This window comes from Natator depressus, chromosome 24 (assembly GCF_965152275.1).
Source record: "Natator depressus isolate rNatDep1 chromosome 24, rNatDep2.hap1, whole genome shotgun sequence".
NCBI classification, from domain to species: domain Eukaryota; kingdom Metazoa; phylum Chordata; order Testudines; family Cheloniidae; genus Natator; species Natator depressus.
In genome coordinates, this window is record NC_134257.1 from 22,335,117 (window position 1) to 22,362,342 (window position 27,226).

Here is a 27,226-nt window from a genome sequence, read left to right on the forward strand (position 1 = left end):
CCTGTGTCCTGCCGGCTGGGCTCCGAAGGGAGCTAGCGGCGATTGAAGCCACTTCCGTCCCCCCGCAAGTCTCCGGCGTCTCCCAGAGAACCCCCCCCGATCGCCCTCCCTCCTCCTCCCGCCACAGCCCCGCCCCCTCTCCCCCCCCCTCCGGGCCGGGTCGCTGCGGGGCCTCATCAGGATTCAGCTCGCTCCCGCGAGCGCCGCAGCGAATCTCAATGAGGAGACCCCCCAGCCCCCCCCCGAGCCCGGCCCCCCCAGAGACCCCCAGCCAGCCCCCCGAGCCCGTCCCCGCCCCTTGGAGCCACCCAGCAGCCCCCCGCCCCAACAGACCCCCAGCCGCCCCCTAGCAATCCCCCGCCCCTTGGACCCCCCCAGCAGCCCCCCCCGAGCCCGCCACGCAGCCCCCAGCAGGCCCCCGGCCCCTTGGATCCCCCCAGCAGCCCCCCCGAGCCCGCCACGCCGCCCCCCGGCCCCTCGCAGCCAGTGCGGGGGACCCGGCAGCTCGCCCGTGAGAAGGGGGGGTGTCTCCACCCCCTCATCCCTCACATATCGCCCCGCCCCCGACGGAGGGTCCGGCGGCCCCCATCCCCCGTTTTCTCCATCCCCGCCCCCTCCCCCTCCATCTCCGCCCCCCCCCGTCCCCTCTCTCCGCCCCCCACCGTCGCCGCGATGCGCCGGCCTCGTTGATTGAGGGCTCCTGAAGCGCCCCCCCCGCATCCTCTGTATCGCCCCCCCCAGGCGGAAAATCGGGATTTGAACCCCTCCCCCGTCCCCTGGAGCTCAAGGCCGGGGGCTGCGATCGGGGGGGGGGTCCGGCCCCCCCAGGAGGGCGAGCGGGGGCTGCGGTCGAGGGAGATTCGGGGCGCCCCCCCCCGGACAGACAGACGGACATGGGGCGTTTTCTCTTCTACCGGCAGTTCTCCCCTCCCCCCTGCAAAATGAGGGGCGCTGACGCCTGAGCCCCCCCACTGCGACCCCCGCCCCCCGCGCGGCTCACCGCTGCCAGCTGCCAGGGCTCCCCGGATTGGGGCTTGGGGGGCCCCGGAGCGGGGCGAGCGCTGGACTGTCCCTGCCGAGCGCCCCCCTCCGGACGGGCAGGGGGGGCCGCACCCCCGAGCCGGGGGGGCCCCCGCCGATCACGGATTCCGTAAGTCTCGCTACTTTCCTGCCTGTTTGAGGGGGGCCGGGGGGCAGCTCCGTGTCCCCCCCCCGCACTTTGGCGGGGCCTGGGCCGAAGCTCTGCGCACGCGTATGTGAGGCCGGGGGGCGGTATGGAGGGGATTGGGGTGCTTGGGGAGCTGCCCCCCCGATTGGCTGGGGGAGGGGAAGGGGAACCCCGTTTGGCCTCTGCCGTGGTTTGGGGGGGGAGACAAGGGGCAGAGACCGCGGGGCTGGGCCTGTCTGGCCCTGGCTGTATCCTGCGTCCCCCCCTGCAGCCAGCCCCCCCCCCGGCTCTGCCCCGGGCACGCTGTCCTCGCCCGCCCCCCGTCTGGCCCCGGCCCCCCTATTTCTCTCTGCTCCGTCCTCGGCGCCCCCAGCTCGGCGTGACTGCCCCCCCCGCCCTTCCCCCTTCCACGAGGGGGCCCCCGCTGCCCCAAATCCAGGGATGAGCACACGAAGCAGGTGGGGGGACACGGGGCCTTTCCCAGCTGGGGGGGAGGGGCTGGCTCCCGGGGGCAGGGAATGGGGCTCGGGGCCTTTCCCCGCTGGGGCTGGGGGTGAGCTCTGGGGCCCTCTAGTGCAGCTGCTTGGTGGGTCCATGTGTGAATTGAGTTCACTGGGTCTCAGCGGGATCCCCCCACCCCAGGCACCAGCTGGCCACAGGCCTGAGCCCCCCTCCACCCTGGGACTGGGGGTGCACGGGGGGGGGAGGGGGCTGTCCATATGCTTGCCCTGCTCCTTCTTTGGGAGGGGGAGAGGAGCCTTTGACCAACCCCCCCCCACACGCAGGGTCCCCCATGTGCCCCCACCCCAGTGCCCCCCGTGCACTCACTTCCTCTGTCTTAGGGGCTCCCCCCTCTCGGCAGCACCCAGCGCTCAAGCCCCCTTGGTCCCATCCCACCTCAGCACCCCTCCCAGAGGGCCCCTCTACACATTCACCCCCCCAGGCCCTTGGCAGCCCCCCAATTCCGTGTCTCTCTCCTGCCTCCGAGCCCTGAGTTCAAGGCCTTGCTCAGCCCGCAGCTGCAGGGCACAGAGGTGCCACCCCACGGTAGCGTCACCCGGCTCCCTGGCGCGGCCTGGCAGGAGGGGGTGGCCCTGAGTTGATAGCCCAGCCAGGCCAGGTTGGGGCCTGGGGCTCCTGCTGGGGTCCCAGGAGCTGGGCTATGGGGCCGCGGCTCGGTGCTGGATTTTGGGGTGGGGGGGGCTCGGATACGGGTGGGGGCTGGGGCTGTGTCTTCAGCCTGGCAGTTCCTTGGGGCTGGGTTATAGCAGGGGCCGTGTCTCAGTGCTGAGGGTTCACGGGGCCAGTGCTGAGGGCACTGCTGGGGGGAAACTTGCACCACAGGGGTTCCTGGTTTGGGGCACTGCTGGGGGCAAGTTTGCAGCACCAGAGTCCCCAGCTGGGGGCACTGTTGTGGGGAAGCTTGCAGCACCAGGGTCCACGTCTGGGGCATTACTGTGGGGAAGCTCACAGCGCCAGGGTCCCGGCTGGGGGGAAGCTGATGGTGATGGGGTTCCCGGCTCGGGGCACTGCTGTGGAGAAGCTCGCAGCACCAGAGGTCCCGGCTCGGGGCACTGCTGTGGGGAAGCTCGCAGCACCAGAGGTCCCGGCTTGGGGCACTGCTGTGGGGAAGCTCGCAGCACCAGGGGTCCCGGCTTGGGGCACTGCTGTGGGGAAGCTCGCAGCACCAGGGGTCCCGGCTTGGGGCACTGCTGTGGGGAAGCTCGCAGCACCAGGGGTCCCGGCTCGGGGCACTGCTGTGGGGAAGCTCGCAGCCCTTTCTGCCTGCTCAGATGTTGATACCTTTTGTACCAGCCGGTAGCGGTTGCCGGGCAACAGGACACTGCTAGAAAGGAAGCTGGTGTCTCCAGGCAACGCTATCTGAGACCCCGCCCCCTTCTCCCTCCCCTCCCCCACGCAGCTGGTGGGGCATCAAGGGGTCATGTGACTGGGCTGGATTCCCATCCCCCCACTCCTGGACCGTGGAGGGATGGGTGATGGGCCCTATCCCATCGCCCCAGCCCCCCAAATCCCCCCCAAGAACCCCAGCACCGAGACATGGCCCTGTCCCACCCCCCAGATCCCCCCCAGGAACCTCAGCACTGAGACACAGCACTATCCCCCCCAAATCCCCCCAGGAAGCCCAGCACCGAGACACGGCCCTGTCCCCCCCAGATCCCCGCCAGGAAGCTCAGCACCGAGACACATCCCCGTCCCCCCCAGATCCCCCCGGGAACCTGGCACTGAGACATGTCCCCGTCCCCCCCAATCCCTCCCTCGAATCCCAGCACCAAGACGTGGCCCCATGCCCTGAGACAGGGCCCCGTCCCTCCAAATCCCCCCCTTGAACCTTAGCACTGAGACACGCCCCCCCTCCCGGGGGACCCTGGCGCTGCGAGCTTCCCCCAGCAGTGCCCAGCCAAGGCCGGGTAGTTTTCCCTGGAGGAAGTTGCTGGTGCTGCTCAGGGTTCAGGCCTGGTCACACCCTCCCCCGCCCGGCTCTTTGCCCCCCGGGGGGCGTCCGCTCCCCCCCCCGCTCATGCCCAGCGTGGCTGCGGGAACCAGGTCGCTGCTCAAGGTGAAGGTGGCGTGAGGACACCGCGAGCTGCTGACTCGGCACAAACGGGGAGCAGGGCCGGGGGGGAGCAGGGCCAGGGGGGAGTGCTGCTGGGGGGGGGGAGTAGTGCCAGATGCTGCGAGACCCCCTCCCCCACTGCCACCAGGAGTCACCTTGGCCAGGGGGCGCCGTGTGACAGGAAGTGGGGCGGGAGGCTCAGTAGGGGGAGCTGTGGGGCAGGGGGTCAGTAGGGGGCACTGTGGGGTGGGGGGCTCAGTAGGGGGCGCTGTGGGGTGGGGGGCTCAGTAGGGGGCGTCACAGACTCCCAGGTCGTGCCGAGTCTTGGCCCCGTGCGGTCCCTGGGGGGAGCCCCCTTCAGCGCGACAGCCCTTCTCGGGGGGCCACTCTCTCCGGGGGGTCCAGCCCCTCCACCTCCTGGGGCCGCACCTCTCGGAGCCTCAGCTCGCCTGTCTCTGCCGTGGGCCCCTCAGGGAGACCCCTCGCTCCGGACCCCCGGGGCCTCCACTCCCAGGGGGACTGCTGCCCCCCCGGCCCGTTCTCTAGCCCGGGGGGCGACTCTCAGCCAGGGTAACACAGGGGGGTTTATTGAGCGTCTGAACCCAGCACAGGAAACTCTCCGGCCTCAGGCCTGGCCTCCCCCAGCCCAGCCCAGTCTCCCCTGCACCCAGGCGGGCTCTGGCTGCCCCCTCCCTCCAGCCCCGAGCCCCCCTGCTTCCCCGCTGGGCATCTGCTATCACCAGCCCCAAGCCCCCCCTCTGTCCATTGTCTCCTCTCCCGGTAAACAGGTTGCCTGGGCCCCCTCTCCCCTCTTCTGTCCTCTGGCTCCTCTGGCTGGACCCGGCTGGTCAGGTCACCGGGGTCCCCGCAGCCCCTTGTCCTCCCACTGGCCAGACCCGGCTGCGACTCCCGAGCTGGGCTCCGGGTCCCCAGATCCCCAGTCGCTGGGGTCTCCATTGTCCAGGCCATTGGCCGGGGCCCCAAGTTCCCTCGCTGGCCCTGTGTCCCCACAAACTCCCTCTCCCCTCCCCTCGTTAAACCCGCAGCACCCAGGGAAACTGAGTCCCACCCCCTCTGCATGGAAACCACTGGGAAAACAAGGAAAAACCAAGAGAACCCCCCACTTTGTCACAGGGCGTGGTGGGGAAGGTGGGTCAGTAGGGGTCACTCTGGGGTAGGGGGTGTCATGGAGTGTGGGGGAGTCAGGGCCCCAGACCCCCACTTCCTGTGATTCACTGGGACTCTCAGCCAGCCAGTAACACAGAAGGTTTATTAGACGACAGGAACATGGTCTAACACAGAGCTTGCAGGTGCAGAGACCAGGACCCCTCAGCCGGGTCCATTTTGGGGCGCAGGGAGGCCAGAGCCCCATCTGGGCCTCCCTCCATTTCCCTAGCCAGCTCCAAACTGAAACTCTCCTGCCCCTCCTCTGGCCACCTGATCTCTTTGTTCTCCAGCCCCTTCAGTCGGCACCTTTGCAGGGGAGGGGCCCAGGCCATCAGTGGCCAGGAGACAGGGTGTCGGCCAGTCTCTGTGCAGACACCCTCACACCTCTGCCCTCTAGGGCTCTGCAACAATCCCACCCCCTGATCCCACCCCCTAGAGACTTAAGAACTGCCTAGGGGAAACTGAGGCACATACACAGTATTCAGAGTAAACATTAAGAACAGTCCCACTTGGTCACAGGGGATGTCTAGGGGGCGCTGTGGGGCGGGGGGTGTCTAGGGGGCGCTGTGGGGTGGGGGGTGTCTAGGGGGTGCTGTGGGGCAGGGGGGTCTCCAGGGGGCGCCGTGGGGCGGGGGCTCTGCCGTGGGACTCCCCCGGGCTCTCGCTCCCCCTGCAGGTGGCAGCCGGGGCCGCGGCGACGTTCCCCATGCGGAGGGTGGAAGATGCCGACGTCGCCCGGGCTGCTGCTGCTGCTGATCGTCAGCGTCGCCCGCCAGAGCCTGCAGGTGCTGTCGTCCCTGCGCATGGGTGAGGCGCCCCGGGGAGCCCGGGCCGGGGGGCAGGGGCTGCGGGTCGGGAGTGAGGGGCACCCGCGGAGCCGGGGGTGGGGGGGAGCCAGGGCCGGGGGGCAGGGGCTGCGGGTCGGGAGTGAGGGGCACCCGCGGAGCTGGGGGAGCCCGTCCGGAGGGCAGGGGCTGCGGGTCGGGAGTGAGGGGCACCCGCGGAGCTGGGGGTGGGGGGGAGCCCGGGCCGGGGGGCAGGGGCTGCGGGTCGGGAGTGAGGGGCACCCGCGGAGCTGGGGGTGGGGGGGAGCCCGGGCCGGGGGGCAGGGGCTGCGGGTCGGGAGTGAGGGGCACCCGCGGAGCTGGGGGTGGGGGGGAGCCCGGGCCGGGGGGCAGGGGCTTCGGGTCGGGAGTGAGGGGCACCGGCAGAGCTGGGGGTGGGGGGGAGCCCGGGCCGGGGGGCAGGGGCTGCGGGTTGGGAGTGAGGGGCACCGGCGGAGCTGGGGGAGCCCGTCCGGAGGGCAGGGGCTGCGGGTCGGGAGTGAGGGGCACCGGTAGAGCTGTCTTTGGGGTGGGACTGGGGTTGACAGACGCCCCATGGGGCCTGTGTCCGCAGCCCTATCTGTTATCCCGAGGTCACCCACGCGGCTGCAGGGGATTGATGCTCACCCGGTGCAGAGCCGGGACGGTGGGGGTGGGGGCGGGAGGGGGGCAGCCGCAGGGGGATACAATAGCGAGTGCCTAGGGTTCTGGAACAGGAGGTGCCAGGGAGCTGCAGCCTGGCTCTGGGGGGGCGACTGGTCCTTGGGGGGGTGATGGGGAAGGGGCAATGGGTGACAGGGTCAGCTGGGGGCAGTGTGGGGCCCGTGGATGGGAGGGGAGCCATGGGATGGTGGGTGGGGAAGAGGTGGCTGAGGACAGGGGGAGGTCAGCGGTGTCTGGTGTCTCTGGACCCATATGCCCCCCGGCTCTGTGCCCCCCACAGCTGCCATCCTGGACGATCAGACGGTGTGTGGGCGCGGGGAGCGGCTGGCCCTGGCCCTGGCCCGGGAGCATATCAACAGCATCAGCGAGGTGCCGGCCAAGGCCCGCGTGGAGGTCGAGATCTTCGAACTGCATCGCGACAGCCAGTACGAGACCACGGACACCAGTACGTGTGCGAGGGGGTGTGTGAGGAGCAGTGTGCAAGGGGGCCTGTGAGACCACGGACACCAGTACATGTGCAAGGGGGTGTGTGAGGAGGATGCATGGGGAGCAGTGTGCAAGGGGGCCTGTGAGACCACAGACACCAATACGTGTGCGAGGAGGTGTGCGAGGAGGATGCATGGGGAGCAGTGTGCAAGGGGGCCTGTGAGACCCGTGATACCAGTGTGTGTGCAAGGGTGTGTGGGTGTGTGTGCAAGGAGACATGCACAGGGAGTTGACTGTGCAAAGGGAGTATGCGTGTGAGACCATTGACACCAGTACATGTGCAAGGGGTGAGTGTGCAAGGGGTAGCCAGGACTAGTCTGCCAACACCATCGCATGTGCCATTGTTCAGTGTGTGAGGGGGTGACCCATGTGAGCGAATGTGTGTAAACACGTGAGGGGAGCGTGCAAGGGGGAGTGTGCACAAGGGTGGTTCGTCCAAGAGCACCTCTCCAAGGCCATCGTGATGTGGGGAGTGTGAGTATGTGAGGGGGAGTCTGTGACCCAACAGGGCTGGGAGCATGAAATCCCCCAGGCCGGTCAAGGCTGGGTGTGCAAGGTGCATGTGCACACATGGGCCCAGCCCTCACTGGGTGTGAAATCAGGGTCATGGGCATGTGCTGGGCACAAGTGTGCGAGGAGGAGACCGAATGTGAGCCGTGTGTGCTGGGAGTGGGGCCAGGAGGCTGAGGAGATGGGCGAGTGTGTACGTTTGGGTGCGTAGGGGCTGGGTGTGCAGGTGAGCGTGTGCCCAAAGGGGAGGGGTGTGGAAGGTGAGAGTTCGGGTGTCCGGGCACGGCATGGGGTTGGGGGTGTCCCGGGGCCCCAGGCTGGGGGCTCCAGAGGAAGCCAGGCAGGACTCTGGGGCAGCGTCTCCCGCCAGGGCCAGGAGCCTGTCCGGCTTCGGGGCCTCCTGGGTCCGACCTCAGGGGGTTCAGCCCCTGCTCACCCCGGGACCCCCCCAGTCCCCCTGGACAGGGCCCCTGGGGAGCCTCACAAGCCACCAGAGGGCCCCCTCCAGCCAGCAGCGACTCCCAGCCAGCGCGTGACACAGGCGGGTTGTGAGTCGAGGGGAACCCGAGCTTGAGAACAGAGCTTGTGAGCGCAGGGACCAGGGACTTGCAGCAAAGTCTGTTGCGGGGGGTGTCCCGGGGTCCCCGGGCGATGCTCTGGACCTGCTCCCCACGAAGCCAGGCAGGACTCTGGAGGAGTCTCCTCTCGGGGAGCAGCCTGTCTGCAGGACACACAGCTCCCCCGGCTCCACCTTCCTGGGTCTGACCCCGGAGCATTCAGCATCCTCTGCCCCTCCGTGTGCTTCCCACAGCCAGTCCACCCGGGCGGGGTCCTGGGGAAGCCAGAGGGTCCTGCCCCCCAACTCCGCAGACAGAGGTGACTCTCAGCCAGCCAATAACACAGAAGGTTTATTAGACGACCGGAACATGGTCTAAAACAGAGCTTGTAGGTGCAGAGAACAGGACCCCTCAGCTGGGTCCATTCTGCGGGGCAGTGAGCCAGACAACCCCGTCTGCCCTTCACTCCATGTCCCAGCCAGCCCCAAACTGAAACTCCCTCCAGCCCCTCCTCCTCTGGGCTTTGTCCCTTTCCCGGGCCAGGAGGGCACCGGATTCCTTTGTTCTCCAACCCTTTAGCTCTCACTTTGCAGGGGGGAAGGCCCAGGCCATCAGTGGCCAGGAAACAGGGTGTCGGCCATTCTCTGTGTCCAGACCCCTGCACACACCTGCCCTCTAGGGCTCTGCAATGATCATACACCCTTACCCCACCCCCTAGATACTTAAGAACTGCCTAGGGGAAACTGAGGCACACCCACACTATTCAGAGGAAACATTAAGAACAGTCCCACTTTGTCACAGGGGATCCAGAGCCCCAGGTGCCCCCCAAACCAGGAGACTGACTCGCTTCCCACAGCCCAGCCTCAGCCACAACCCGCCGACCCCTTCCAGCCATTGCCCCGTTCCCAGGACAGCAGGGCCCCTGGGCTGCACCAGCAGCCCCGGTTGGCTCTGCAGGGAACAGGCTCCGGCCATCAGTGACCAGGCTACCCTGGTCGGCCGGTCTCTGTGCCCAGGCAGCCAGTCGGCGTCACACCTGCCGTCTGGGGGTTGCTGCAGCAATCACACCCCCGATCCTCCCCCGAGTAACACACAGGGGAAACTGAGGCACCGACAGTATTCAGAGAAACATTACAAACGTTCCCACTGTGTCACAGCAGGAACGTGAGGGTGAGTGGGCATGTGCAAAGATGAGGGTGTGCATTAGTGGAAGGACAAGTGTGCAAGTGTGCAGGGGTAGGTGTGCAAGGGTGGGAGTGTGTGGAAGGATGAGTGTGCATTCGTGGACAGATGTGCAGGTGAGTGTGAATGGGCAGGGTGTGCATGTTTGGCAAGAGGAAGATGTGTGAGACCATGAGTGTGTACGGGTGGGTGTGCAAGGGGAATTGTGCAGGATGTGTATGTTTGTGGAGGGAGGAGTGCACGTGTGAGGGTGGGCATGGAATGGTGAGTGTGCAAGGGCTGTGTGTAAGTGTGTGCGCAAGCAAGTGTGGGCATGTGAAGATAAGTATGCAGGGTGTGTGTTGGTGGGGGGAGGATCTTGTGTGTGGGGGTGGGCATGTGAGTGTGCAGGGGGAGTATACCGAGCGTATGTTTGTGGGAGAGGGGCACGTGTGTGACTGTGTGTGTGGGGGTGAGTGTGCACGTGTGTGTGCGCAAGGGTGGGCGTGCAAGGGCCCGGCTGTCCGGTGTGCCCTGACACACACTCTCTCCCCACAGTGTGCCAGATCCTGCCCAAAGGGGTGGTGTCGGTTCTGGGCCCCGCATCGAGTCCGGCTTCGGCCGCCACGGTCAGCCACATCTGTGGGGAGAAGGAGGTAAATGGGGGGGCAGGACCCCCTGAATCCAGGGGCGAGCCTTGCCCCTCCCCTTGTGCCCCATCACCCCCACTGCTCCCTTGTTCCCCACATCTCCAGTGCTTCGCTCCCTTCCCCCCGCAGCCCCATCCCCGGCCCGATGCCCCCTGGCGGGTCCTGACCCCTCGCTCTCCCCAGATCCCCCACGTGAAGGTGGGCCCCGAGGAGACCCCCCGGCTGCAGTATTTGCGCTTCGCCTCCGTCAGCCTCTACCCCAGCAACGAGGACCTGAGCCTGGCCCTGGCGCGGATCCTGCAGTCGCTCAACTACCCCTCGGCCAGTCTCATCTGCGCCAAGGCCGAGTGTGAGGGCGGGGGGCTCGGCAGGGGGCGCCGGGGGCAGGAGGGCTTGGGGGGGCACCGTGGGGCAGGGTGGGGGCTCAGCTGGGGGCGCCATGGGTCAGGGTGGGGGCTCAGCTGGGGGTGCCATGGGGCAGGGAGCAGGAGGGGTTGGTAGGGGGGCACTGTGGGGTAGGGCATGGGGGTCAGCAGGGGGCACTGTGGGGCAGGGAGCGGGGCGGCCAGAGGGAGGCACCATGCTTCAGGGGGTCAGTAAGGGGCACCGTGGGGCAGGGAGCAGGGGGGTCGGCAGGGGGGCAGAAGGGGGTGCCGAGCTGCAGGGGGTCACCCTGCTCCCCCCGCCCCCTGCAGGTCTGCTGCGATTGGAGGAGCTCGTGCGCCAGTTCCTCATCTCCAAGGAGACGCTGTCGATCCGGATGCTGGACGACGCCCACGACCCGACGCCGCTGCTCAAGGAGATTCGGGACGACAAGATCTCGACCATCATCATCGACGCCAACGCCTCCCTCTCCTACCTCGTCCTCAAGAAGGTGACGGCCCAGGCACTGCTGGGGGAAGCTCGCAGCCCCAGGGTCCTGGCTGGGGACACTGCTGGGGGAAGCTCGCAGCCCCAGGGTCCTGGCTGGGGACACTGCTGGGGGGACGCTTGCAGCCCCATGGTCCCGGGGGGGGCACTGCTTGGGGGAAGCTTGCAGCCCCAGGTTCCTGGCTGGGGTCACTGCTGGGGGAAGCTCGCAGCCCCAGGGTCCCGGTGGGAGCACTGCTGGGGGAAGCTCGCAGCCCCAGGGTCCGGCTGAGGGCACTGCTGGGGGACGCTCGCAGCCCCAGGGTCCCGGTGGGGGCACTGCTTGGGGAAGCTCACAGCGCCAGGCTCTAACTCTCCAGTTCTTTTGCAGGCCTCAGAGCTGGGCATGACCTCGGCCTTCTATAAATACATCCTGACCACCCTGGTGAGCCGGGGCGCGGCCCGGGGGACCCCTCTGCTCACTGGACCCGGGGACCCTCCCCAGGCTGCAGGGGGGCTGGGCTGGCTCACATGGCCATGACCCCTGGCCATTAGCCGGGTCTGTTCCCAGACGCCCCCCAGCCCGGCCTCGGCCCCCAGGGAACTGTTTGCGGCTGGCCTGTCCCGCCGAGGCCTCTCCCTCCCACCCCACAGCCCCCGGGCCCCGCCGGGAACCCTTCCTCCCGCCCCGCAGCCCCCAGGCCCTGCCGGGGCCCCTCCCTCCCACCCCGCAGCCCCCGGGCCCCGCCGGGAACCCTCCCTCCCGCCCCACAGCCCCCGGGCCCCGCCGGGAACCCTTCCTCCCGCCCCGCAGCCCCCAGGCCCTGCCGGGAACCCTCCCTCCCGCCCCGCAGCCCCCAGGCCCTGCCGGGGCCCCTCCCTCCCACCCCGCAGCCCCCGGGCCCCGCCGGGAACCCTCCCTCCCGCCCCGCAGCCCCCAGGCCCTGCCGGGGCCCCTCCCTCCCACCCCGCAGCCCCCGGGCCCCACCGGGGACCCTCCCTCCCACCGCACAGCCCCCGGGCCCCTCCCTCCCACGCTGCAGCCCTCGGGCCCTGCCGGGGACCCTCCCTCCCGCCCCGCAGCCCCCGGGCCCCGCCGGGAACCCTCCCTCCCGCCCCGCAGCCCCTGGGCCTTGCTGGGGCGCCTCCCTCCCACCCTGCATCCTCCAGGCCCCACCGGGGACCCTCCCTCCCGCCCCACAGCCCCCGGGCCCTGCCGGGAACCCTCCCTCCCTCTCAGCCTGCATCCCCCGGACCCCGCCAGGGACCCTCCCTCCTGCCCCACAGCCCCTGGGCCCTGCCGGGGACCCTCCCTCCCTCCCAGCCTGCACCCCCCGGACCCCGCCAGGGACCCTCCCTCCTGCCCCACAGCCCCTGGGCCCCTCCCTCCCATCCTGCAGCCCCCGGGCCCCGCGTGGGCCTGACCCCCTCGCCCTGCGGCGCCCCCTGCAGGATTTCCCCACCCTGCGCCTGGACGACGTGGTGGACGATCACTCCAACGTCGTGGGCTTCTCCATCCTGAACGCGACCCACCCCTTCTTCCTGGAGTTCGCCCGCAGCCTCAATATGTCCTGGCGGGAGACCTGCGAGCGGAGCCCCTTCCCCGGCCCCACGGTGAGCCCCTCTGACGGCCCCCGGTGTCCCCCCAAGGGGACGGGGGCTCTGTGGTTAGGGCCGTGGCAGGACATGGGGGCGTCCCTGAGCCAGGGGCCCTGTGATTGGCATTGGGGTGAGACCGATGGGGGTGCAGCTGGGGGGCCCCTATTTTGAGGAGGATAAAGTATGAATGGGGAGCACGGGGGAGCCCCTTAATTGGGGAGGGGCTGGGGGGATTGGGGAGCTGGTCGAGGACTTGGGGGTTGGGATTGGGGGGCTCTGGGGGATGGGTGGGGGGTTTGGGGGAGGGTTGGGGGGTTTCAGGGGCTCGGAGGGAGGGGTTGGGGCGCTGGGGGAGGGGTTGGGGTGTTTGGGGGCTCGGAAGGAGGGGTTGGGGCACTGGGGGAGGGGTTGGGATGTTTGGGAAGCTCAGGGGACTTGGGGGGAGGGGTTGGGGGGCTGGGGGAAGGAATTGGGGGTGCTGTGGGAGGGGTTTGGGGGAGGGTTGGGGTGTTTCGGGGGCTCGGAGGGAGGGGTTGGGGCACTGGGGGAGGGGTTGGGATGTTTGGGAAGCTCAGGGGACTTGGGGGGAGGGGTTGGGGGGCTGGGGGAAGGAATTGGGGGTGCTGTGGGAGGGGTTGGGGCGCTGGGGGCCCCCGGATGTGTAAGGGGGAAGGTCTAACGGGTCTGTGGGTCCCCGGCCCCCCAGCTCTCGGCGGCCCTGCTGTTCGACGCGGTGCACGTGGTGGTGGGGGCCGTGCGGGAGCTGAACCGCAGCCAGGAGATCGGGGTCCGGCCGCTGGCCTGCACCTCCGCCAGCATCTGGCAGCACGGCACCAGCCTCATGAACTACCTGCGCATGGTGAGTGCCCCGCCCCGCCCCGGCGGGCGTTCACTCTGGAGCCTACTGACCCCAGCCCCTTCGTCCCACTCACTTGGTCCTTCTCTCTGTCTGCCCCGGCCGCGCCCCGGCCAGGTAGAGTACGACGGGCTGACGGGGCGCGTGGAGTTCAACAGCAAGGGGCAACGAACCAACTACACCCTGCGCATCCTGGAGAAGTCGCGGAACGGGCACCGCGAGGTGAGACCCCCCCGGCCCCCCCAAACTCCCAGCCCTCCCTGGAGCCCCCATGCCCTCCAATGTCCCCAGCACCCCCTGACCCTCCCCACATCTCCATGGCCCCCTGCACCACCGGACGCCCCAGCCTCCCTATATCTCTGGCACCCCCCATCTTCCCACAGCCCCCCCCAGACAGGCCCCTCCTCAACCCCCCAGGACCAGCCCCTTGACCCCCCCATCAGCCCCATGGGTCTCTGCACTCTCGCCCGGCTCTGAGGCCGTTCCTGGGGACCCCTTCACTGCGCCAGCTCCCTGGGGGTCACTGTCACTGGGGTCAGCCCCTCGGCTTCCCCGCCCCCTGGGGCTGACCCTCAGAGCCTGCAGCGAGGCCCCCTGGGTGGGACATTGTGGGAGACTCGCACCCCCCATGGGAGCTGTGACCCCCCCGACGCTGCAGTGACTCAGCCAGTGGGGGGACACGGGCGGGTTATTGGGGGTCCGGACACGCCCTGAGTGACACGGAGAACGGAAATTACAGCACAGTCCAGCTGGGGCAGCCCCGACCCCCAAGAGTCCCCATCCAGCAGCGTCTCCCCCACTTCCAGCCGCCCCTCTTATCAACCCCCCTGCCCCCCCAGCCCTTCGTCCCCCAGCTGCTCCCCCGTCCGGCACCACATGGGGATACTGAGGCACACATAGTAGTCCTCCAAAATATGACAAATTCCCTCTTCGTCAACCCCCACCCCGCTGAGCCCCACGGCCCCCCAGCTGCCCAGCCCCATGGCGCCCTCCCGCTCCCGCCCAGCCTGTGCCCTCCCTGCAGATCGGCGTGTGGCACTCCAACAGGACGCTGGCCATGGACGCCTCCACGCTGGCCACGGACGTCTCCGAGAGCCTGGCGAACAAGACCCTCATTGTCACCACCATCCTGGTGAGCCTGGCGGGGGTGGGGCCTGTGCGGGAAGCCCAAGGGTGGGGCGGGGGCTGCCTCCGGATTACCTGGGGCACCGCTGGGGGGAAGCTCGCAGCGCTGCAAGGCTCTGCAGGGGGGCAGCTTGCAGGGCACGGCTGGGGGGAAGCTCGCAGCACTGCAGGGCACTGCTGGGGAAGCTCGCAGCCGGCACTCACCCCCCGCCCCGCAGGAGAACCCCTATGTGATGCGCAGGGCCGGGGCCCAGGCCCCGGGGGGCGCCGGGGGGCTGTACGAGGGGTTCTGCGTCGACATGCTGCACGAACTCGCCGGGATCCTCAAGTTCCGCTTCCAGCTGCGGCTGGTGGAGGACGGGCTCTACGGGGCGCCCGAGGCCAACGGCTCCTGGACCGGCATGGTGGGCGAGCTCATCAACCGGGTACGGCCCCGGGGCGGGGGGTTCCGGGGGCAGCAGGGCATCGGGGGGCAGTTGGGGGGCAGAGGGAGGTCTGGGGGGTCAGGGGCAGTGGGGGGACGGGAGGGCAGAGGGGTTTCGGGGGGGGCAGCGGGGGGTTGGGCAGTGGGGCGACAGGGGCAGCAGGGGGGGAGCGTGGGGCAGGGGGGTGTCGGGTGCAGCGGGGGCCAGCAGGGGGCAGTGGGGTATCAGGGGGGCAGTGGGGTGACGGGGGCAGCAGGGGGGGACGTGGGGCAGGGGGGTGTCAGGGGCAGCGGGGGCCAGCAGGGGGCAGTGGGGTATCAGGGGGGCAGTGGGGGGACGGGGGCAGCAGGGGCAGCGTGGGGCAGGGGGGTGTCGGGGGCAGCGGGGGCCAGCGGGGGGGGTGGGGGGCAGCGGAGGTCCGGGGGGGCAGCGGGGCCCCTCTCACCCCCCGCTCTCTCCGCAGAAGGCTGACCTGGCTGTCGCCGCCTTCACCATCACGGCGGAGCGGGAGAAGGTGATCGACTTCTCCAAGCCCTTCATGACCCTGGGGATCAGCATCCTGTACCGGGTGCACATGGTAGGGGGGCCTGGGGCGCCTGGGGGGGTTCAGTCCCAGGGGGAGGCTCAGGTGGGGGGAGCTCCCCGAGGGAGGGGCCTCGGCCCAGGGCGCAGGGCGGGTCTGTGGGGGGTGCAGTCCCAGGGGGACGCTCAGCCCCCCGTCTCCCCCTCTCCAGGGCCGCAAGCCCGGCTACTTCTCCTTCCTGGACCCCTTCTCCCCGGCCGTCTGGCTCTTCATGCTCCTGGCCTACCTGGCCGTCAGCTGCGTCCTCTTCCTGGCCGCCCGGTAACGCCCCCCGCGGGGAGACGATGGGACGAGTGGGGGGCTGGGCTCTGGGGGGGAGGGGGCAGGACGGGGGGGCTAGGTGGGGGGTGGGCTCTGGTGATGTGGTGGGGAGGGGATGGAGGGATGTGGGGGGACCGGCAGGGAAGGGGGGACAGGGACAGGGTGTCAGGGATGGGGGCGGCAGGGGCGGGGGGCAGGGATGGGGGGCAGGGACAGGGGGGGACAGGGGCGGGGGTGCCAGGGACGGGGCGCAGGGAGGGGGGCAGGGACAGGGGGTGTCGGGGGCAGGGATGGGGGGGACAGGGACCGGGGGCAGGGGGCAGAGTGCCCAGCGACCCCCCCTCACTGCCCCTGCCCCCCAGGCTGAGCCCCTACGAGTGGCACAACCCCCACCCCTGCCTGCGGGGGCGCCCCCACGTGCTGGAGAACCACTACACCCTGGGCAACAGCCTCTGGTTCCCCATCGGCGGCTTCATGCAGCAGGGCTCCGAGGTGCTGCCCCGGGCCCTGTCCACACGCTGTGTCAGCGGGGTCTGGTGAGTGCCGGGCCGGGGCTGGGGGCCCTGTGCTCTGGGGGGATCTCGGGGGGGGAGTGGGAGATCTGGGGGGGGAGTGGGGGCTGTTGGGGGGGCTGGAGCCCTGTGCTTTGGGGGGCAGTGGGGGAGCTGGGGGGGAGTGGGGGCTGTTGGGGGGGCTGGAGCCCTGTGCTTTGGGGGGCAGTGGGGGATCTGGGGGGGAGTGGGGGCTGTTGGGGGGGCTGGAGCCCTGTGCTCTGGTGGGATCTCGGGGGGGGAGTGGGAGATCTGGGGGGGAGTGGGGGCTGTTGGGGGGGCTGGAGCCCTGTGCTTTGGGGGGCAGTGGGGGATCTGGGGGGGAGTGGGGGCTGTTGGGGGGACTGGAGCCCTGTGCTCTGGGGGGATCTCGGGGGGGGAGTGGGGGCTGTTGGGGGGGCTGGAGCCCTGTGCTTTGGGGGGCAGTGGGGGATCTGGGGGGGGAGTGGGGGCTGTTGGGGGGACTGGAGCCCTGTGCTCTGGGGGGAACTCGGGGGGGGAGTGGGAGATCTGGGGGGGGAGTGGGGGCTGTTGGGGGGGCTGGAGCCCTGTGCTTTGGGGGGCAGTGGGGGATCTCGGGGGGCAGCAGGGGGGCTCGGGGGGCTGGAGCCCTGGGCTCTGGGGGGCAGCAGGGGTCTCAGGAGGCTGCTCTCTGGGGAGCAGTGGAGGGCAGCAGAGGGTCTCGGGGGGTCCCCTCTCCCGGCCTGGCCCCACAGGGCTGCTCCCTGACCCCCGGGCTCCCCGCCAGGTGGGCTTTCACCCTGATCATCATCTCGTCCTACACGGCCAACCTGGCCGCCTTCCTGACGGTGCAGCGCATGGAGGTCCCCGTGGAGTCGGCCGACGACCTGGCCGACCAGACCAACATCGAGTACGGCACCATCCACGCCGGCTCCACCATGACCTTCTTCCAGGTGAGCCCGCGGCCCCGCTCCCGCCCCGCCGGGCCCCCACTCCCGCCCCGCAGCCCCCCAGCTCTGCCCGTGCCCCCCGCTCCCGCCCCGCAGCCCCCGGGCCCCGCCGGGCCCCTCCCTCCCGCCCCGCAGCCCCCGGACCCCCGCTCCCGCCCCGCAGCCCCTGGGCCCCGCCGGGCCCCTCCCTCCCGCCCCGCAGCCCCCGGGCCCCTGCTCCCGCCCCGCAGCCCCTGGGCCCCGCCGGGCCACTCCCTCCCGCCCCGCAGCCCCTGGGCCCCGCCAGGCCCCTCCCTCCCGCCCTGCAGCCCCCGGGCCCCGCTGGGCCCCCGCTCCCGCCCCGCAGCCCACGGGCCCCGCTCCCGACCTGCAGCCCCCCAGCTCTGCCCGTGCCCCCCGCTCCCGCCCCGCAGCCCCCGGGCCCCGCCGGGCCCCTCCCTCCCGCCCCGCAGCCCCCGGGCCCCTGCTCCCGCCCCGCAGCCCCTGGGCCCCGCCAGGCCCCTCCCTCCCGCCCCGCAGCCCCTGGGCCCCCACTCCCGCCCCGCGGCCCCTCCCTCCCGCCCCACGGCCCCCGGGCCCCCGCCCCGCGGCCCCTCCCTCCCGCCCCGCAGCTCTGCCCGGCCCCTCCCTCCCGCCCTGCAGTCCCCGGGCCCCCGCTCCCGCCCCGCGGCCCCTCCCTCCCGCCCCACGGCCCCCGGGCCTCCGCCCCGCGGCCCCTCCCTCCCGCCCCGCGGCCCCCGGGCTCCCGCCCCGCAGCCCCTGGGCCCCGCCAGGCCCCTCCCTCCCGCCCCGCAGCCCACGGGCCCCGCTCCCGACCTGCAGCCCCCCAGCTCTGCCCGTGCCCCCCGCTCCCGCCCCGCGGCCCCCGGGCCCCCGCCCCGCGGCCCCTCCCTCCCGCCCCACAGCTCTGCCCGGCCCCTCCCTCCCGCCCCGCGGCCCCCGGGCCCCCGCCCCGCGGCCCCTCCCTCCCGCCCCGCGGCCCCCGGGCCCCCGCCCCGCGGCCCCTCCCTCCCGCCCCGCGGCCCCCCGCCGGCCCAGCCCGGGCTCCCCCCAGCCTGCCGGTGCCCCTCCCTCCGGCAGAACTCCCGGTACCAGACGTACCAGCGGATGTGGAACTATATGCTGTCCAAGCAGCCCAGCGTCTTCGTGAAGAGCACGGAGGAGGGCGTCGCCCGCGTGCTCAGCTCCAGATACGCCTTCCTGCTGGAGTCCACCATGAACGAGTACCACCGGCGCCGGGACTGCAACCTCACCCAGATCGGGGGGCTGCTGGACACCAAGGGCTACGGCATCGGCATGCCGCTGGGTAGGGGGGCCGGGCCGGGGCAGGCTTGGGGGGGCTCTTGTCTAGGGGGGAGGGACAGGTCAGGGCTGGGGGGGCGTTGGGGGCCGAGGGTGTTCCCCAAACGGGGCTGGGCCGCGTGGAGCTGTTGGGGTCAGACTGGTCCCTCCGGAGGACGGGGTGGGGGGCAGAGGCTGGTGTCCCAGGCGGGGCCGTGTGGGCCGGGGGTCTCCCCCAGCGCCCGGAGGACGGGGTGGGGGGCAGAGGCTGGTGTCCCAGGCGGGGCCGTGTGGGCCGGGGGTCTCCCCCAGCGCCCGGAGGACGGGGTGGGGGGCAGAGGCTGGTGTCCCAGGCGGGGCCGTGTGGGCCGGGGCTCTCCCCCAGCGCCCGGAGGACGGGGTGGGGGGCAGAGGCTGGTCTCCCAGGCGGGGCCGTGTGGGCCGGGGGTCTCCCCCAGCGCCCGGAGGACGGGGTGGGGGACAGAGGCTGGTGTCCCAGGCGGGGCCGTGTGGGCCGGGGCTCTCCCCCAGCGCCCGGAGGACGGGGTGGGGGGCAGAGGCTGGTCTCCCAGGCGGGGCCGTGTGGGCCGGGGGTCTCCCCCAGCGCCCGGAGGACGGGGTGGGGGACAGAGGCTGGTGTCCCAGGCGGGGCCGTGTGGGCCGGGGCTCTCCCCCAGCGCCCCTCAGAGCGGCACCTCCCGGGCGCGGCACAAAGGGCCCCGCCGCCCCCTCGGGCCCTTCTCGCCCTCCAGCTGCTGGGACACTGGGCGTCTCGTGCTGAGCGAGCGCGGCCCTTGGCGGCTCCAGCGCAGGGTCTGGAAGACGGAGCTGGGAGTCCCGGCCCGCCCGGGGCTGCGGGGTTTCCGACGGCGCAGGGTCCCACAGGCCCACGCCGCCCAGTGACCCACGTGCCTGGCACGGGGCCACCTGCCGGGGCCGGCTCTGTCAGAGCTTTAAACCCAGAGCCGAGGAGAGGGGCAGCCTCAGACTCCTTCTCCTGGAGCTGCCCGTCACCCGTCGTGGGGTCCGGCACCGAGCGCCTCCCTGGCCAGGAGCGCCCCGGCCTGCTTTAGCCAGACTACACGTGGACCAGGATCTCCGGCACCGCCCGCCCCGTCCCAACGCACATCTCCGGGTGCCAAGGAGCCAGCGCCAACCGCGTGGCACTGCCCCCCAGCGCCAGGCCGAAGAAGTCGCACCGGCGTCACTCCCCGCTGAGGGAGACCACGGAGAGAGGGAGACCCGGGCCGGGCCACTCCCAGAACAGACATTGACGGGTTGGTGCCGGGAAGGTGCCCACGGACTCCCCACCGAGGGTGAGCCATGGCGGGGAGACAGGCCTGGCCATGCCTCCCGCCCTCCCAGCACCGTCTCCCCGGAATTGTGACCCACAAGGGCCAGCTCCGGCACCGCAGGACCCTTGGGGACGGGTCCCGGTCCTGGGCAAGCCATCAATGGGGGTGCAGCACCACCCGCCGTCTCCCTCATCCTCACGGGGGCCGACCCCACAGTGTCGCTTGCCGCCCGGCACAGGGGCGCTGGCCCAGGAGGGGACGAGTGCAGGTCGGCCCGGGCGACTGGCTGCTCAGGGCCGGCCCAGGGACACGGTGGAGGCCCGTGTGGGTCTCGTGGGATCCACCTGCCGGAATCCGGGCTCCTGATAATGAACCGTCACCCATCTCGCCGGCTCAGGATAGAACCGGAGGGGCAGTTTCCGGCTCGAACCAGGCTGGGGCCTCCTTCCAGAGAACCACTTCAGAGCCTCGCAGCACCCGGGCTACGGGACGTCCCACACCACAGCCAGGAGCTGATGCTCCAGGGACGCTCCGGGGGCACATGGGACTTGTACGGCTCAGACGCAGCCCCTCCAATCGTGGCTGCATCAGGGTGTGTCCCAGGGCAGGCGCTCACACTGTCCTGGAGTCCCCGGGCGATGCTCTGGAGCTGCTCCCCATGAAGCCGGGCAGGACTCTGGGGGAGTCTCCTCTCGGGGAACAGCCTGTCTGCAGGACACACAGCTCACCCGGCTCCACCTTCCTGGCTCTGACCTCGGAGTATTCAGCCTCCTCTGCCCCTCCGTGCGCTTCCCCAGCGAGTCCGCCCAGGCGGGGTCCTGGGGGGGGCCAGAGGGTCCTGCCCCCCAACTCCGCAGTCAGACGGGACTCTCAGCCAGCCAGTAAAACAGAGGTTTATTAGATGACAGGAACATGGTCTAACACAGAGCTTGTAGGTGCAGAGAACAGGACCCCTCAGCTAGGTCCATTTTGGGGGGCAGTGAGCCAGACAACCCCGTCTGCACTTCACTCCATGTCCCAGCCAGCCCCAAACTGAAACTCCCTCCAGCCCCCCTCCTCTAGGCTTTGTCCCTTTCCCGGGTCAGGAGGTCACCGGATTCCTTTGTTCTCCAGCCCTTTAGCTCTCACCTGGCAGGGGGAAGGGCCCCGGCCATCAGTGGCCAGGAAACAGGGTGTCGGCCATTGTCTGTGTCCAGACCCCTGCACACACCTGCCCTCTAGGGCTCTGCAGTGATCATACACCCTTACCCCACCCCCTAGATACTTAAGAACCGCCTAAGGGAAACTGAGGCACCCCCACACTATTCAGAGGAAACATTAAGAACAGTCCCACTTCATCACATCTCTCCCCCCTTCGAGATCGAACTGAGCGGGGTCACTTTAGCCGGTGACCTGGGGAAGTTCGAAGCCACCAACGTTCCCATGGATACTCCAGCATCTCTCCCATTCCTTGGTGGGAGTTACACCAGGCCCTTCCAGTTTCACGCCCTCCCTTAGGTCGGGGGTGGTCGATAGCACTCGCAGGTGGCACGTGGGCAGGTTTATGCGGCCCGTGCCCTTTGGCCACCCCAAAACCCCAGGGGTCAAACCGAGATCAGGTCTTCTCCCAGCGCTCCAGTCTGGAGGCCTGCAATTCGGGCTCTCTTGGTTAAGAGCCCCCATCTTGACCTTGGCCCCACTCTGTCCATGTGTCTCTGTCACCCGCCGCTCGGCATCAGCCCTTTTCATTGGATGCAGCCACGTCCGGGCAGAGGGGTCAGGATACACCCCAAAGCGCCGCCCAAAGAGATCCGGCTGCAGCTTCTTAAGGGCCTGCCCCACGGCCAGGGATTTCTTCTCTATGGCCAAGTAATTCTGCTCCCGGGGCAGCAGCTTCTTGCTTGGGCACCCAATGGGGTGTCTCCCCCCCTTAGCATCGACCTGCCCAGCCCTGCGTCTGAGGTGTCGGTGAACACTGAAAAGGGCTCGGCACTGTCCGGGTTTACCAGATTTACCAGGCCCTGGATTAGAGCCTGCTTCAGCGCACAGAGAGCCTCTGACACTGCTTGGTCCAGACCAGCTCGCCTGGCTTCCCCTTCTTGCATAGCTGAGTGAGGGGGGCAGCTAGGGAGCTCAAGTGGGGTACAAACCCATGGTAGTTCCCCACCGTCCCGCTAAAGGCCTGGACCTGTTTCTTGGTCTGGAGAATGGGCCAGTCTCTGATCCTCTCCCCCAGCCTGTGGGACGGAGAGTGATCTGCAGAGGTCCAGGGCCAGACTCCACATTTCTCCCACCAGCCCCGTAGCAGGGTGACATGACATTGGACCCCTTGGCTGTAAGGACCTTGCTGGGGACCCCCCCCTCTGCTGAAGATGGTCAGCAGCACGTCTGCCGAGGCGGAGGGCAGATCCCCCACCCCGGAGTAGCAGGTGGCGAAATCCATCACCACCAGGACGTATTTCTTCCCTGACCCTGTCGCCTTGCTAAGGGGCCCCACTATGTCCAGAGCCCCCTTCCCTGCCGTGGGATCATTTCCCAGCAGCGCCTCTGGACCAGGCAAACCTGGCTGGCAGCCGACCTGCCCGGCCTGTGTCTCCCCCCCTCAGCTGGGGTCTCAGCTCCCCCCGTGCTCAGCGCTGCCCTTGCTGTCCCCGTGGGGGTAGGCAGCGAGCTCCCTGCTTTCCTCACAGCATCAGAGCCAGCGGGAGCCCCCTCTCCGGTGTGCAAGGGGGGGCGGGGAGCCCCAGGGGGCTGGTTACAGGCAGGCAGGTAGCCTGAGCCTAGCAGCTCCTCCCCGCTGCCAGCCAGGTCATCTGCATTTTCACTGACCATTTCCCTCTCCACCGATTGGTTCCCTGGATTCAAATTCAAACCCTCGGCCGTTACAGGAGCAGGGGCTGGATCCTGTCCCAAAGAGACACAGTCACCCCCCAACAGGGTCTCGCAGCCGATATCCCAGAGAACCTCAACGACCAGCCAGCCCCACCCCTCCTGGGTCTGCACAGGGATCCGGGCCATAGGCAGGGCGAGGGGCTTTGTCCCTGGGACCCTCACCCAGCTCACACAGCCCCTCAGCATCTGGGGCTACACCACCCAGGGCCTGACAACAGTTCTCTCTGTCCCAGGATCTCGCCACCCCAGGAATGTCTCCCCATTGACCATCACCTTCCGCTCCCACTGGAGGTCCGAGGGGCCTGACCCCAGGAGACTCCACACACACATATAGGCTGGGGCCGGGAGTGGGAGCCTGTCCACCTCCCCACCCATCTGGCTGACGGAGTCTGTGGCCTTGGGACCCAGCAAGGGAGCTAGACACCGGGGCTTTTCTGCAGGGTCTTTCTGGTTCAAATCTCCAGCCTGCTCAAAGGCAGTGAGGTGGCATCCACATTCCCCCCCACACCCCCTTAACCAGGGGCAGCAATTTACTCTCGAGGTTCCCTGTGGAACTGGCCCCCCGGGGTCTATCCCCACTCACCCCAGGGAGGTCCCCTAGGCCTCTCCGCTCCCCCACCGCCAGTTCATGCTGCTGCTGCTTCTGCAGCTCTTTCTCGGGCTCTCGCTGTCTCTCACAGTCCTCTTACTCTCGCGGACTCAGCTCCAATCCCGTCTGTCTCCGATCCCCCGATGGGGAACCCGATCGTGAAGACCCCCGTCTGGTTGGGGACAGGACTCTTGGGGATGCCTGGCTCCCACTCCAGCTGCTCCCAGATCCTGCTATAGCCCCAGTTGGGGTCAGGAATCTGCTCCTTAGAGCGGTCCTCCTCCTCCAGCCGCACGATGAACTGTGCTTTGGTGAACTTTCCAATGCTCAACCCTCTCTTTCTGCACAGGGTTACAATGTCCTTCTTCAGGAGATGGTGACAGGCCATCACTCCGCTCTGCCCAAGTTGTTGTGAACTCACAGGCCTGTGTGCTCTCAGCTCCCCACGGTTTCCAGGGAGAACCCCTAGTGTGCCAGCCCTTCTCCAGGTCACCACCTCTTTGCCAGGGTCGAGCTGCAGACTCCTCCGCCCCTGGGACCGCTCGCTGTAATCCCCAGGGGAACCCTGTTACTGCAAAAGTCCTTCTCTCTCCCAGGGCCAAGCCACAGGCTCCTCCGCCCCTGAGACTGCTCACCGCAGTCCCCAGGGGGACCCCATTACTGCACAGTCCTTCTTGCTGGTCACACACTCCCAGGGGTTAACTGCCCCCCGAAACTGCTCCTCTCTGAGCCTTCAGCACGCCTGGTCCTCGTCAATCCCCCTTTGTTTTACTGCTCCCCCGTCACTTACTGCAGGAAGCACCATCCACGGGGTGCAGTAGATCCCACCGCTGCCACCAGTTCTCATGGAGTCCCCGGGCGCTGCTTTGGAACTGCTCCCCGTGAAGCCAGTCAGGACTCTGGGGAAGTCTCCTCTCTGTGAGCAGCCTGTCTGCAGGACACACAGCTCCCCCGGCTCCACCTTCCTGGGTCTGACCTCGGAGCATTCAGCATCCTCTGCCCCTCCGGGCGCTTCCCACAGCCAGTCCTCCCAGGTGGGGTCCTGGGGAGGCCAGAGGGTCCTGCCCCCCAACTCCGCATCTCAGCCAGCCAGTAAAACAGAAAGTTGATTAGACGACAGGAACATGGTCTAACACAGAGCTTGTAGGTGCAGAGAACAGGACCCCTCAGCTGGGTCCATTTTGGGGGGCAGTGAGCCAGACAACCACATCTGCACTTCACTCCATGCCCCAGCCAGCCCCAAACTGAAACTCTCTCCAGCCCCCCCTCCTCTGGGCTTTGTCCCTTTCCCCACCGGATTCCTTTGTTCTCCAGCCCTTTAGCTCTCACCTTGCAGGGGGGAAGGGCCAGGCCATCACTGGCCAGGAGATCACTGGCCATTTATGTACCCTGGCCCTTTGCTCTCCAACAATTACACCCCCTTATCCCACCCCCTAGAGACTTAAGAAATGCCTAGGGGAAACTGAGGCACCCTACAGTATTCAGAGGAAACATGAAGAACAGTCCCCTTCGTCACAGATGCTCACTCTGCAGTGGTGGCTGGCCCGGGACCGGTATGCGCTGACGTTCCCTTTGCAAGGCCCCTTAGATGTCGCTGCTCACTGACAGGACGGGAGCTCCCCTGGGACCCCGCCAGCCCCAGGCCTGCGGGCACCAGAGGAATTAGCGTCACAGCGCTCAGAGTGGCACGTCTAGCCTGCCGGGCGGTTCAGCCCTACGGGCCGGGGTGTGTCAGTCCGTATGGACAATCCGACTGCGACGTACCCAGGAGCTCTCGCTGCAACTCTGGGATTCCTGGCTAGCACCATCCCCCCGAGGCTGTTTCCCTGCCGGGCTTGCAGAACCGGCTGGGGATCCACTGAGCAGGTCCCCAGTGATCACGCGTGGCCCATTCACCCGGACACCTGGAATGCCGTTGTCTGGACGGGGGTGTCCCCCAGGTGGACCCAGCTGCGGCCAGGCAGGAAATGCCCCCAGTTCTGCTCATATATGGGACACAGCCCAGGCTCCCTCCCGGACACCTTCCATCTGCCACGGGGAGGGAGACGTCGCGAGGCCTTCCCCCCCATTGCCCCTTATTCCCAAGGCTCTGCTCCGGGCCAGGAGGGACAGGACATGGGCGATCCTCACAGCCCCGGCTCGACCCGTCCATAGACGCGCTGATCAGCCACCCGGCACCGTGAGAGCGGGGAAGCTCCATGGCGGGCCCGGCGGAGCAGAGCTGCTTGGCTCTGCTCCGAGCCGGCTGGGCAGCAGGAACCGGGAAAGCGGGCGAGTCTCCCTGGCGGCCGTTCCTGCGGCCCCAGCCTCTCGGAGGTCTGGGTCCGGACGCGCGTTTCTTCAGGGCCAAGGTGCGGCTCCGCTCACATCCCCCCGGCGGTGGGGGGGGGCCGGGAGCTTTTCCTTCCGGTCTCTGGCCAAAGCCGCGCGCTCACCAGGAGAACAGGCCCCTCCGCGGGCAGGGAAAGGAGCCCGCCCGCATCTCCCTCGCTGCCACGCACCGGCCGGAAGGGAACCGAGCCAGCCCAGGGAATCTCCTCCTGGATCCCGGCCGGCCTTGGCACGGGCTGCCCCGGCGAAGGGCTCCTCAGTCCAGGCCCGGGGGATGCAGCCGGCGGCAGAGTGCTCCGCTCCCCCGGCCCCGCCATGCCCATCCCACCGCCCCACGATGGCCGGGGGTCGCCGCCGGGGGACTCGCAGCAGAGCAGCCGCTTACCGACCTCCGAAGGGCCGCTCGAGTCTGGGTCCCGCCGGAGCTGCCGGGGAGAAGGGCCCGAGGGGCGGTGGGGCCTTTTTACCGCGCCAGGGAGGTGCCCGCATGGACCCACCTGGGAAGGGCCATGACCGCAGAGCTCAGAGACCAGCTACGGGTCAGTAACCGGCTGTTCCCTTGGGGGGGTCCCAGGGTGCAGGGGGGTGGGGGGCAGCGGGGTGCAGGGGGCAGAGCAGGCCACAGGCTGTTCTCTAGGGGGGTCCTGGGGGGCAGGAGGTTGCAGGGGGCGGGGTGGGCTGAGACTGTTCCCTTGGGGGGTCCTGGGGGGCAGGATGGCAGATGGGGGGCTGGGTAGTCCTGGGCCATTCCCTGGGGGCAGCAGCGTCCTGACCCCCCCCTCGCCCCCCAGGCTCCCCGTTCCGGGACGAGATCACGCTGGCCATTCTGCAGTTGCAGGAGAACAACCGGCTGGAGATCCTCAAGCGCAAGTGGTGGGAGGGGGGCAAGTGCCCCAAGGAGCAGGACCATCGGGCCAAAGGTGAGGGGGCCGGGGGGCGCTTGCAAGGCCAGGCTGGGGGGCAGAGGTGGGGGCAGGGGGGTGACCCACGGGGCCGACTCCCCCTCACCCCCCCGTCTCTCCCCCCAGGCCTGGGCATGGAGAACATCGGGGGCATTTTTGTGGTTCTCATCTGCGGACTCGTGGTCGCCGTCTTCGTGGCTGTCATGGAGTTCGTCTGGGCGACGCGCCGCTCAGCGGAGACCGAGGAGGTGGGGGGCGCTGGGGTTCTGGGGATGGGGAGGGAACCCAGGCGTCCAGTGCTGGTAGCGGGGTGGGGGGGTGACAAAAGAACCCAGGCATCCAGTGCTGGGATGGGAGGGAAGTGGGGAAGGAACCCAGGTGTCCGGGACCAGTCTGGGTCAGCAAAGAAGGAAGCCGGGCGTCTGGCAGCGGGAGAGGGGTGAGGAGGGAACCCAGGCGTCCGGCGCCCTGACCCCCCGCTCTCCCCCCAGCTCTCGGTGTGCCAGGAGATGCTGCGGGAGCTGCGCCAGGCCGTGTCGTGCCGGAAGCCCACGCGGTCCCGGCGGCGCCGGCGGCCCCCAGCCCGGGCAGCCCGGGCCCTTCGCGCCGTCCGCGAGATGCGGCTCAGCAACGGGAAGCTCTACGCGGGGCCCCTGGCCTCCGAACCCGCCCCCCAGCGCCTCCTGGAGGAGCCTGCCCGGCCCTGCACCCACATCCGCATCTGCCACGAGTGCCGCCGCATCCAGACTCTGCGGGGGGCCCCCCCCACCCCCCGCCGGCCCCCGCCCCCCGAGGAGGGCACCCCGCGACGGGGGGGGCCCCGGGACCCGACGCAGCAGGAATGACCCCTGCCGCGGCCTTCGCCCCTCTTGACATGTACGCCGTGCGTATGCCAGGACTCCGGGGTCGGGGGGGCCTGGGGACAGGACCCCCCCAGGGACGAGACCCTCCCACAGTGCTCCCCTGGAGATGGGACCCCCACTGGGGATGGGCGTCCCCAACACAGGGGTGCCCTGGGGTCAGGGGGCCGAGCCCT

General features: G+C 69.4%; 1 protein-coding gene across 1 annotated transcript; it reads left to right on the forward strand.

Moving 5' to 3' along the window:
- Positions 1–1,004: 1,004 nt before the first annotated feature.
- Positions 1,005–15,463, forward strand: GRIK5 (glutamate ionotropic receptor kainate type subunit 5). The gene is made up of 14 exons (XM_074938624.1): positions 1,005–1,150; positions 5,587–5,717; positions 6,678–6,842; positions 9,670–9,767; positions 9,945–10,110; positions 10,457–10,635; positions 11,002–11,055; positions 12,063–12,224; positions 12,916–13,068; positions 13,183–13,287; positions 14,090–14,197; positions 14,409–14,615; positions 15,079–15,192; positions 15,350–15,463. The coding sequence occupies exons 2-14, from the start codon at positions 5,633–5,635 to the stop codon at positions 15,461–15,463; spliced, it is 1,710 nt and encodes a 569-aa protein (XP_074794725.1). The 5' UTR covers positions 1,005–1,150; positions 5,587–5,632.
- Positions 15,464–27,226: the final 11,763 nt, after the last annotated feature.

Excerpts from the sequence above, each read along its gene's own strand:
- GRIK5 (XM_074938624.1), top strand. The coding sequence starts at position 5,633 with ATGCCGACGTCGCCCGGGCTGCTGCTGCTGCTGATCGTCAGCGTCGCC. Across the intron at positions 10,636-11,001 it reads CCTACCTCGTCCTCAAGAAG|GCCTCAGAGCTGGGCATGAC; the intron begins GTGACGGCCCAG and ends GTTCTTTTGCAG. Across the intron at positions 13,288-14,089 it reads CGCGGAACGGGCACCGCGAG|ATCGGCGTGTGGCACTCCAA; the intron begins GTGAGACCCCCC and ends CCCTCCCTGCAG.